This window comes from Melozone crissalis, unplaced genomic scaffold (genome assembly GCF_028551555.1).
Source record: "Melozone crissalis strain CALT ecotype California unplaced genomic scaffold, PUWL_Pcris_2 ptg000036l_1, whole genome shotgun sequence".
In the NCBI taxonomy this organism is placed as follows: domain Eukaryota; kingdom Metazoa; phylum Chordata; class Aves; order Passeriformes; family Passerellidae; genus Melozone; species Melozone crissalis.
In genome coordinates, this window is record NW_026535814.1 from 3,548,858 (window position 1) to 3,561,555 (window position 12,698).

Genomic DNA, 12,698 nt, shown 5'->3' on the forward strand with positions numbered 1-12,698 from the left:
TATCCCAGATAACAAAGGTAGCTTAGAACAATGCAAGACCATAGGTTCATGTGGAACATTAGGAGCAGAAGTGTTCGAATCCTAAACCTAAATTGATTCTCTGTGTAGGACCCACACAGCTTTAGTTCTGTAAAACAATCAAGAAGATTAAATATTTGTCCATGTATAACTGAGTGGCAGCAATACTCACTCTGTAAATTACAGCAATACTAAGAAATCAGTAAGTTTGTCAAGGATGCCAGTAAGGCAGTATTGAGGCGGAAAAAAAAGCAGTCAAGCGGATCCATGAAGAACAATGTGACCCTATTTCTTTATGGAATCCAAATATTTAAAAATTATTGACTTTTTACCTCAGAAACACAGATTATGGGAAAAATTATTAAATTGTTGGACATTAAACAATCGCAAATGTATCAAAGTTACTTGTATAATCATATTCCATTCTCTAGTGAATTAATATAGGGACCGAGTATACATAAACATGTCATTAACAGGTATTGTAAAGAACATTCCTGTGAGCATTGCTAATCATTCATCAGGTATTTTCTAATGACTGAGTGCTTGTATTTACTGGGAAAGCTGAAAAGATTTTTTTTTTTCTAAAAGGTTGTCCTAAAAGGAAGAACTTATGTGCTGTTGCAGCAAACCTCCATCATCAATGAAGTTTGAAACATGTGTATGGCATGGCAGACATGGCATTCTGTTTGACATAGTAACTGGAAAAAATCAAACCTGTTGAATAAGATCACGATTATGTGGGTTTTTGCCTTACTTCCAGATAGAGTATGGATGTAACTCAGGGCAGTGCAAACACTGAGGCTGTTGTCAGTGGGAGCTTGGATCAATTTACTGCAGAGACTCTATAATCATGGTGGAGGCACCAGCCCTGGAGGGACTGAAAAGATGTGCAAATGTGGCTTGGCATTGCTGGGATAATCATTAGACTTTATGTTTCTAAAGGGAAAGACAGAACTGTCCTACTGTTACACAGTGGGTTACTGCTGAATTAATGTATCAAGGAGAAAACCTAGTGAATGGGACACAAAGGTCGTTTTGTTGTGTTCTTTTTTTGTGTGTGTTTGTTCTTTTGGAGGTTTTTCTTTTTGTTTGTTTGTTTGTTTATTTTCTGGTTGGGTTTTGGTTTTGTTTTGTTTTTGTTTGTTTGTTTTGTTGGGGTTTTGTTGTTTGTTTGTTTGGTTTGTTTGTTTGTTTGTTTTCCCAGTGTGACTGTTTAAAGATTACAAGGTGTGTGAATTTAAAAGACAACAGCCCATTTGGAACAACTCCATGTATGGACATTTATATGTAAAAGTAAGTGAGGGGGTTTATTCTGTTTTAGATGGTTTCACTTGCAAAATGTATCTTATTCATAAGAGTTCCCCGGAAGAGAAGGTTTTTCGCAAAAAGTATTTCAGTCAGTTTTACCTCATAGGCAGAAAATATACAATGAGCAGACACTTTCTCTGGTGGGACATATTACATTGCATCTTTTAAAAGATGCTTGCAACCTACTAACAGCTGACATTGTCATGGATATTAAGGTTTTCATCCAGTAGTGAAATTCGTACCAGCAATGATTTCAGTGACTTCTTGTCAGCTTAGGGATAGTTGTCTGTTAAATTTAGAAACACAGTCTTAATTCAGAAGAGCACTTTGCTCATTAGTATTTGGTAATTGTCAGTTCTTCCCAAGATACTTGTTATAGAATCACTTTCTTCAGGGGAAAAAAAAAGTATTTGGATTTATTTTTACTTCTTTGCATGAAGCCTTATATTTTAGAGTGTTTTTATGTCAGCACTGTATTGTTTCACTTGTTGCAATAATTACTAACAGTCTGTTCTCAAATGATGCTGCCAAAGAGGAATAATCTGGTTCCTCTATCATTTTACTGATGGATATTGCACGGCCTTTAGCCCCACCTGCACAAGACCTTGCATGCTTTCCTTATATTGCCTTCCTGGCAAAGTCAGTCAGTTTAGTCTGCATTTCAAGTGGTGGAGTCCAAAGGTAAAGGAAATAGCAGGCTCACCTTTACTCATTACACCTAGAATGCTTTTAGAGATTCTGCTTCCCTTCATAACATTGTTTACAATATGGAAAATTGCTACAGAAAAGTGGCTTTCCTCCAACAAGAACCTCCTCAAGATCCATCTAGTCACTTAGAAATCTCCCTGTTGCCATCAAGTTATTCTCTCATTTCATGTCTAATTGGGCAATGGATCTAATTCTTCTGTCTTTCAACCGTTGCCTTGGGAGTGTGAGTAGTGTTTGTCACTAGAAATGATTGCACATATTTTTAGGGAGCTCCATAAAACAATATTATATAATTGATGTTTTACTGTACATAAGACTCACTAATACTTTGTGAAGACCTTCCAGCTGAGAGGGAAATTGAATATTTCTACCAGCAGAAGCTAATTGGAAGAAGCCAGCCTCATGTCGACCATGCACTGCTGTGATGATGTAAAGGTGAGAACATCCATTTGCCATTGTGCATTTTTCCTGAGCAAATAGCATAGATACACATCAAATTCCCTCTCCTAGAATAAAGCATGCCTATGGGAGTCTGTCAGGACAGCAGTAACTAGAAAAGAAGGCTGTAAATGTTAAGCTGTTCCCAAAATATCTTTCTCCTCTCTTTTTGAGTTCCATTATTATTAATGCAATTTCAGTTTTGCCTTGCTTCTAATTTCATTAATTACCTTTCAAAAGATGAAAGATGTTAAGATTTGGAGCATTCTGAAGGGGACAGTAAACAAACCTAATTAGAGATATTCCATGCCATGAAGTCTCCCATTGAAGCCTATTTTGTAAAAGTAGTTAAGTATATTTAATTGTTAAATAATAATTAGGTGTGAGCATTAATGATAATGTATAGTTAACCTAGTTTGTGCTATCTGATCCAATTAATTTCTATAAATGCAATAACTTCCTTTTGAGCTAATTCAGTTGAGACACTGAGGCCAGCTCTTGTCCTCTCAGAAAGGTCTGTTGTACACAACAGACTCTACTTTTATTTTTTATCAACTTTACAGGAGGAATTAACATGATCAGATTGCAGTAACTTGGGGCACACACTGTAGCCAACAAATCTGACTTCTGTTGCTTTCATTTATTTAGGTTAAACAATACATGTGAGACATTCCTGGATCAATAAGTAGTTTCAAAGAGCCAAGACATTGCATCATTCTTAAAAATTAATTTAATCTTAAATCAATATTAGAATCAGCAGAACTTTTTAAAGACTATAGAACTATTGTTTTCTGAAGAAAAGCCATAGAAAGCAGCAGTCTTACAGTTACAAAAGTGTTCCTAATTTTACACACAAGCATCTATGGAATACATGTACACAGTGGAAAAACAGTCAGCTTTTTCAATTTTCAATTAAGTGTTTACATCTAAAGCAAACAGTCCTGATAAATTAATGGCATGTTACTTAGCAATCTTGTTACTTAGCAAGTTATACAATTCTTATTATTACTGTAATTTTATTGAATAAATATGAATGTTGTAGAAGTGTGTATTCAGCATTAAGTAATATTGCCAAGGTGATGTCCCTTTTATACCCTAAAGGTTATTTGGAATGGATACATTGCCAGCAAGACCAAAGAGGAATAATCTGGTGTTTCTCAGTATGGTATTTCTCAATTCTGATATTTCTCAGTAAGGACTGTGGGTCAAGTAGAATTTAACATACACATTTGTTTGCACTCAGATACCATAAAAGATGCACATATAGGTTTGGGTAGGAAAAGCATCCAAATAAAATACTGTGCAAAGGTTTAGCTTTTATGCTGTTAAGTTCTTGTGCATGTTAGTCATTGGCCAGTCAGAAGTGGGATTCCCCAAGGCTCAGTATTGAAGACAGTACTGCTTAATATCTTTATCAGTTTGTTTTTATCTTTATTTGGACCAAGGACTAGAGGGCATCCTCAGTCAGTTTACAGATGACGCCAAATTGAGCAGGAGTGTTGACCTGTTGGAGAGTTGGAAGGCTTTACAATGGATCTGGACAAGCTGGATCAGTGGGCTGAGGCCAGTGGAATGAGGATCAACACTTGCACTTGGGTCACAACAACTCAAACCAATGCCACAGGTGTGGGGCAGAGTGACTGGAAAACGGCACTGCAGAAAAGCTGCTGGCCAACAACCAGCTGAACATGAACCAGAGTCTGCCCAAGTACTGAGAAGGCCAATGGCATCTTGGCCTTTATCCAAAATTGTGTGGCCAACAGGACCAGGGAAGTGACTGTATGGATATTCCCACTTAAGTTTAAGTGATGGGTTTTTATTCTCAATTAGCTTATTCACTTGCAAAATTTATCCTCTTCAGAGTAGGTATTTCCCAAAAGGGGAGCATTTTCATAAGAAGTATTTCAATCAGTTTCATCACATAGGCAGTTTATGTGACTATACGAAAAGTTAATTATGTATAATAGATTTTGATAAAATAGCAGAGAATATTCTGAACTCCAATTTCCATGTACACTAATACATTATTTATATGGCTTGGAATGTGTCTGCCTCATTTGTCAAAATACCAAACCTGCTTTCATGGAAGAACCTGTAGACATGTTTTAAACCTGAAGTCCACCATTAATCTTTAAAGGTGAAATACAAGGCAAAAAAAAATGGTTTTCATATTTCATCACTTCCTTTAAGATCTGAAATTACTACACTGGCAGCAGAGGAAAATGTCTGCTTCATTTTTTAAATAATGTTTTTAGCATTTTCTAAGATACAGTTCCTCACAGACCTTTTGTGTTGCTGTGTTGTAACAGGATCTTTGGAGATTTGTAAGATGCAATTGTCCACATTTTAATTTTAAATGGTGTGATGTTTTATATGGAAAGAAAAAAGAGCAATTAAGAGGAGAAAAAATAGCATTTCAGATAAGACCTTAAATCAGCATTAGTAATATGGTTACCCATGATGTTGCTGAAACCTTTAGGGGAAAAAAGCATGCCTTCATCCTACTGAAGTAGTCTAAGTTATGTCCATAATAGCATATGTGTGAAGATATGCTGGGAACACAAATAACTCTGCTCAGATTGTGCCCTTAGCAAGATCCTGACAGAGTCCTTCATCAGGTAGAAAAAGTAGTTCCATTGGACTTCTAAAGAAAGAAACTTACAGAAAAATTATGTATTATTTCTGTACAGCTAAAGAGATACAAAGCAGACCTTCTGTATTAAAAATGTTGATAGTTTTAACCAGTGTGTAAGAAAAATATTTGGTATTCAGAAAAATATATAATATTCAGAAAATTTTGAATATCAAACCAGGATTACTTTGAATATGAAATTTTACCTTATTTATTTTTTTAATTATTTATTATTTTCTCAATTCACTTTTAAGATAATCCTGTGAGCACTGCATGCAAATAATTATTTTAAATAAAAATATGCTTCTCAAAACTTCTAAAATTTCTCTATTATGAGAAATCCAGTGTTTTTTAAGCCATAAAATACACTGGATGTTGAGTAAGTATTTGTGAATGCAGTAATGCTGATGCATTTTTGATTTGGAACAATGGCCAAGCATACTCATCCTGGAGCAACTCAAAAAGGACTGTAGCTATATAGTCTATACCTTTCCCTTTCATGTATTTTGTGATGTAACAAACAAGCATCAAAGGAAGGAAAAGGTCCTTGAGTTACACAAACTGAGGGCAGGCTGACTCCAAAGTGGTGAATGGAAACCAGAAACATTTTTTTAGCTTGTGTCCTAAATTGCATTATTTTCAGAGTGAATCTTGTATTTTTGAAACAATTCTTAGTTTGTCATTCAGGTTTTTGCCTCTGCAGTACTGAGATACAACCTCCTTGTTTGTGACACTGACATTTTCCTGTACTGTTCCTCACCTTATGCATATGTGAACAATTGCTTTCTGGATAGGGTGACCAGACAATAACAAGGGAACACTCTCTAATTTAAAACTTTTTACTCAAGATATTTCTGAGCTTTCTAATGCTATGAGTTATGACATTAACTTAATCTTTTTGAATACAGAAGAAAGGTGCTACCCGAAATCTGTCAAGGTAATTGTTCTTCTTTGTCCTCTGAGACAGGAGTCCTTTGTGTCAAATAAACATTTCTTAAGTGTTCTACCATAATGTGCTCCTCATCTTCAAGATCTGCATCTTCTTTCATCTCCCACCTGAAAGAAAAAGCATTTTATTAATTCTTAATGTGTTTTAAACTAGTCTTTAGAACAAGTTAAAAAATACAGAACTTGTTTTTATCAATTCATTGCCCTCCCCAGCCATGGTTACTCCAGTTGAGATTACTGAATCATGCAAAATACAACCCCCAAAAACCGTGCCACACAGAACTTGGCATGGGCATGAGGCAATTGACACAAATTGTCAAAGCTACTACAAAATCTTATATTTACTGCAACAGTATTTTTTTTCCATTTTATGTGTCACACATACATTAGTAGAGGTGGAAACCTTGTAAAACTTGCAGAGAAAAAGTGGAAGAGCTAACAAACATTTTGGAAGTTAAGCAGATGCTCTCAATACTCTCTAAGTTTGCAGTGAAATATGACCACATGAAGTCCAACCCAAATATTTAATGTGAGTTGTCATAATTCTCTGGCATTGACAGTACTATTTCACAAAATACTACAAAACTGACTGGCTCTTTTGCTTCTTTAACCATCAAGCATAACAATCTAACAAAAAAATAGATTACATCAGATTCTTCCTTCCCCATGTGAACACTCATTTCTAGTTTAGGATTAAGAGCTAATGTCACTAAAACTGCAAAAGTGAAGGACTGTGAAGATGCTTATCTTTTTAGTAGTAGTAGTCAAATATAAAACCTTACAAGTCATGCAGTATTTTGTTAAAGATACTCAGGATAAAAAAAGCAGCAAGAGTGCTGATACGTAGTCAGGTAAACTTTGTATCATTGCAATTACGCCTACACAATGGTCACTTCTTTTACAAGTTCTGTGGATATTTTAAGTTTCATATCCCTTTAATATTAATCTCATTCTCTTCTAAGTAGATAATAGTGTGTAGGCTCCCAGTTCAGACCACTTGAAGACAAAAGGTAAAACACCAATACTAAAACTAGAAATCACATTATCAAGTATTAAAACTAAGAGGTTATAAATGAGCCATAGAATGGTGCAGAAAAGTAGATATAAAAAATGAGCCAAACAAGGACTTTGCTTTTAGGAAACTGTCAGGAGCAATACTTTAGTCCTGTCCCCACACTTGTTAGGTCCTCATTCATACTGCAAAAATCAGAAGCCATATACAAGTTTAGACTGGTGAATAAATCAAATATAATACAGAATGGTGGAACGACTATATTTCATTACCTTATATTTGGAAGAAGAGAACAGCTAATTTTGGCAATAGAGCATGCTGTATACTTTGTATCTATTTTAAAGCTTACTAAAACCAGAAGGAGCAAGTGCTCTGTTAGCACAATCTCATTGTTAAAAAAACAATTAGGAAAAAATATGTTCAAAGACCATACATAAATTAGCATATATATTTCACACCTTTACCTTGAAAACTGAACCTGACAACCCATATTACTGCCTGAAGAAGTATCTGAACAAGCAAAGCATACAACGAATAAAATGATAAGCACTGAATGCCTATGGTCAAGGTTTTGCCATAATTAGCTTCCTATTACTCCACTCATATGTGACTGCTATCATACTTAACCTTATTTGCATATTAGCATTAGGTACAATTAATTGCTCTGTCTGCTTCATTCTCTGGTTTATGATATAAAATCTGACTGTATGAGCCTTCAGTGCAATCACTTTTGCAAGCCTCCCCAGTGAATGGTGTTTAACAGGGTGACTGGTTTCCCCTTTTCCTTTTGGTAATGTATATCTTCTCTTCAAATCTAGGAAGAAGTTGTGCATGCCTTAATTTGAATTTATGGTCCTCAGCATTATTCAGAAACACTACTACATGAGCTGAACTAATTAATTTTAATTAATTTGATTTGTTGCATACTTTTACCTAGAGGAGCTGTTTGCTTAAAGGACTGTCATAGTTACAGAGATAGGAGGTAGAGTGTAGCATTATGTAGCATATTTGGGTGACCCAAAATCATGTATTCCATATCTTCTCTACATCAATCTGTGCAAGGTAGTTTACTATCTCTTTAAGACCCAGAGTTGGAAGCAGAACCTTTGTGTTTTACCCCAGTTCACGGAAAGGGGAGGGGTGATGGGAACAGACACGTGGAGCTCTCTGTTTCTTCCTTTCCAGACTCTTGAGAACGTCAGAAAATGGGGCACTCTGACAGGCTGCTAGCTGCGGCTTCCCAGGAAATGATGAAAAAAAATGACAGACAGCGACCCTTGCCACGGTTGCTATAGCAACCACTGCTTTTGGAGCCCGGGGAGATGTTTCTTTCTCTGGACTTTCCGCTGCTGCTGCTCAGGACAGCTGCCTGTCGTCAAGAGTTGGAGCCTCTCCACAAGTTTCCAGCTGCTGAGGGGGTTGGTCCTACATCTCCTGAAAAATTTCTTCCAGTGTTTCAACAGCACTGACTCCTTTAGGAGAAAAATATGTTTTCTAGGTTCTATTTTTCACTGCTTCCATTGTTGCCTGGGACAGAAAGCAGTTTTGGAACCATGGATGCTCATTTGGTGTGTTGTTGCCTTCGTGCCCTGTCTTGGCCACATGGTGCAGAGAGTAGAATTGACACCATTTGGTCTGTGTTCCCTGGAACAATTCGAGGGATCTCCTCTGCATTTGTGGGTGAGGGCTTATGTGTTTGCATCTATATTTCCTGCTGTTTTCTTTTAGTAAACTGTTTTTTCTTTTTCACATACCTCTTTGCATTTGTCTCTCCTCATTGATAGAGGGTATAGGTTGAAAACTAAGGGGAGGGAAGTTATTGCAGAATCTCTGCCCGGTAAAATTTCCTTAAACTAAGACATATTTGGCACCAAGCTAAAAGGAGATCAAGAGAGAAAGTGAAAAAATAACAAATTTGACCAAATAATTTCTATGTTGGGTACAGAACTCCCTGGTTACCACATTGCTTGGTCTGATCACGGCATTGTGGCACCTAACCTTGTATTGGCATCCAAATATGTGGAAGGAACTGCCCATGATAGTGCTGTTCTTCAGATCAGGGAGAAGAACTAAGATACAGTTGATACAGTTTGTGTTACCAGTTTATGGAATGATAACATCAAAGGCAATGAAGATCATTTGGTAAATGTATTCATTGTTGTTTGCCTGTCCTGATCTGGGTTGCTGTGCCTGGAGGTTTATTAATAATCACACACAGCCTGTGGGGGGAAGAGGAGAAGATGATTTTTCCTTTTGCCATTCACCTCCTTCAGGTCCAACACATCACTTCTTGAAAAAGCTGAATTCCCTCTGGATGCTACGGACACAGTAGGAGTTCAACTGGTGGGATGGATAGGAAGCTAGCCTTCATCAATAATGGAGGCATCAACTTAAGGCTTTGGGCATGTGGGATATTAAGAAATGAAACATCTAGCTCGGCTACCCTGTTCCAGCCCCAAGCCTTAGGGAGCTGAGACAGGGAAAAAAAGAACACCAAGAGGCTCCAGTCCAGCTGTTTGTCTGCTGTGGTGAGGGGGTCAATGCCAGAGAGCCACCAGGTTTTTGCCTCCTTCTGGAGCTCCTCCATGGTATATCTACTACCCTTAGCATGAAAGCTTGCACTGTTTCATACTTGTCAGGGAGTTTAGTTTGGAAGTCTCCCTCTAAACAAATATAAAACTCTGATAAAGTGGCAGAATATTTGAAATAAAATTGCTGTGTCCGTTCAGAAAGGGGCAACTTACTGCTCTGTGCTGGGCCCTAGTTAATGCTTTCCTGCATGCTTCTTGTTACTTTACAGCAACAGCTACAACCAGAAGGGAAGGAGAGCAAATTGGCAGACAGCACAGTCACTCAGGCTGCAGTTAAACAAGATGAGCAGCCTAAGCCAGTAGCAGTTGCCCCTGTCCAAAGGAGGGACTAAAAAAGTCCAAATCCAGTTGCCCAGTAAGATGACCATGGGGAGAATGTTGAAGGGGAAAATCCCTTCAACACGTCATGCCAACAATGCTACCAGGAGTAAGCAGATTGCTCTGATCACACAGCAAGTTCAGATGAGAAATCCTAATCATTCAGGGATCTTGGAAATTATCACAAACTGGCCTGAAGGTGAGTGTTTTGGACTATCATCTGAAGAGGAAGAGGATTAGGTGGCACATGCTGAGGAGGCCCCACCATATAACCCAGCCACGAGAAAGTAAGAGGCAACACACTCTCTTCACTGACAGTTCCTCTCTTATCTTAGGGACAAGTCAAAAATGGAAAGCTGCCACATTGGAGCCTATGCAGCAAGTCACAGAAAGTACTAAAGGACAAGATGGATCAAGCCAGAATGCAGAGCTGAAAACCCATTTGGCTTTGGATATTGCTGATTGAGAGAAGTGGCCAACACTATACCTCTATACTGACTTGTGGATGGTAGCAAACACTCTGTGGGGATGGCTGGAATGATGGTAAAAGGCCAATTGGCATTGGAGAAGGAAATTTGTTGAGGCTACAAAAATCTGACTAGACATTGCTGCTCAGGTAGAGAAGCTGACCACAGAAGTTTGTCATGTGGATGCCTACATGTCTATGAGTTGGGCTAATGAGGAGCATTGCAACAACAAATAAGTGGATTGGGCTTCCAAAATTAAAGGTAGACCTGGACTGGCAACTTGGTGGGCCCAGGTCATGAGGTGTCTCAAGTCATAAGGGAAGAGATGCAACATAATGATGGATTTGTGACTGAAGGATGGATTTAACTGTGGACACTACATCCCAGGTAACCCATGATTATGAAACATGCGCTGCATCAAAGCAGGCCAAGCAGGTAAAACCCATTAGTACAGGATACAAAGGGCTAAATATAAATATGGAGAAGCCTGTCAGATGGATTGTATCATACTGCAGCAAACCTGCCAAGGCAGGCCCTATATACTCACAGTGGTAGAAGCAACCACTGTGTGGCTGGAGAAATACCCTGTGCCTCAAGCCTCTCCTGTGGCAACACGGCACCCCAGAAAGAATTGAATAAGACAATGGGACTCATGTTAAAAAGAATGTCATGGACACCTGGGCAAGAGAACCTTGTAATCAGTGGGTGTATCACATTCCCTATCACCCATGAGCCCTTGGGAAAGCCAAAAAGTGCAATGGATTGTTAGAAACCATGCTGAACACAATGGGTGATGGAACCTTCAAGCAATGGGATCTGTGTTTACCAAAGACCACCATGGATACAGTGTTTGGCCTAAGACCTTGGAGAAGGTTTGAAGGTTTGGAATGGAATAGTGAAACCGACACAAAATAAGAATAAAGATTCATAGTTTAAGCAGAAATATGTTTTAAGTAGATAATTTCACTTATATGAAATATGGCTCATATAAGTGAATAAATATGTTAAACAAGATAGTAGAAAATGTTAAAGTTTAGCAATAGAACTTGTTATAGAGTTAGTAAAAAGTAGAAGATACAGCAATAAGTTTCTGTAGAGTTATATGATGGGATAAAAAGAGAGGCATTGCTGCAAATTGCGTAAAATGCAGCAATTAACAACTGGTATATGAAGATGCTAGCGAGCTTTGTGGAAGTAGCTGATTGGATAAGAAATTTATAAAAGACATTGTAAAATGTAAAACAATGTAAAATTATAACGCCTTCTGATGTACATACAGCTTCAGATGTGATGGCATGAATGGATGTAACAACCTTACAGTCTCGCCCTTCCATGAGACTGATTTTGCAATAAACCATTTTTTAACCGCCTCATCAGTCAACTCTGTCTACTTTGTATCCCAAAAACCAGCGAGTCTGGCTGAGCTGTAAGGGAATCCAGCCGGGGGCAGGAAGAGGTAGCAAGCAGTAGGAGTGACATCCCAGAGATGCACCCCACAATCACACAGAGGGAACAGGGAAAACTGGCACTGCAGGCCAGGACCTGCCTCAGACAATGACAGCACATCCCATCTCCCACCAGAATTATACCATAGCCCCCTGCATTCCTGGGGTTTTTTTCTTCCAGAGGGGAAGGTTTAGCCAGGAGAGCCTCTCTACCATCATGTCTTTATCCTCTGGGGCACATGAGGTGCCTGGGTGGCAGCCATCTTGTTTTCTTCGTTCTCAGAGTAACCAGCACCTGCGTATCTAGGCATTTTTGTTGTTTTCTTTGTTGTTGCTGTTTTCTTTTAGTAAAATGTTATTTTATACACTTACATCTTTTTTGCATTTGTCTCTCGTTTTCAGTAGACAAGGAGAAGGGAGGTAAATTTCAGAGTCTCTGCACCATAAAATCGTCTTAGCCTAAGACAAGGACAATAACCGAAAATGCTAAATGAAGTACATTCAAACCAGTTATTGGCTAATGGAAGTTTAACAGTAAATCAGCAGATTTTTTTTGAAGATAGTAATTTCATACCTCTCAGCATATTTCATTGACTCTTAAACACTAGCATTGGTAAAAATCTTCAATATCATCCGTTCTGGACATTCTTTAGTGTTTACTTTATAAGAGGTTATCCTAATACATTTTCATTTTATCCAAAAGTAATCTATTTTTAAAGCATTTATGCAGATCCAATGATGTGTATTTGCTTAACAGCATCCATGAATTAAAGATCTATGAAATGAGCTTGACCAGCATCTGGTCCCTTATTA

The 12,698-nt window shown here is 37.9% G+C and overlaps 1 protein-coding gene across 3 annotated transcripts in view; it reads right to left on the reverse strand.

Moving 5' to 3' along the window:
* Nucleotides 1–5,291: 5,291 nt before the first annotated feature.
* Nucleotides 5,292–12,698, reverse strand: part of KIAA0825 (KIAA0825 ortholog) — a 233,203-nt gene continuing 225,796 nt past the window's right edge. For all 3 annotated transcript variants that reach the window (XM_054283549.1, XM_054283548.1, XM_054283547.1), the window contains one exon: nt 5,292–6,160. In XM_054283549.1, coding sequence (XP_054139524.1) covers nt 6,037–6,160 — 124 coding nt within the window. In that variant the 3' untranslated portion in view covers nt 5,292–6,036. The remainder of the gene's footprint in view (nt 6,161–12,698) is intronic.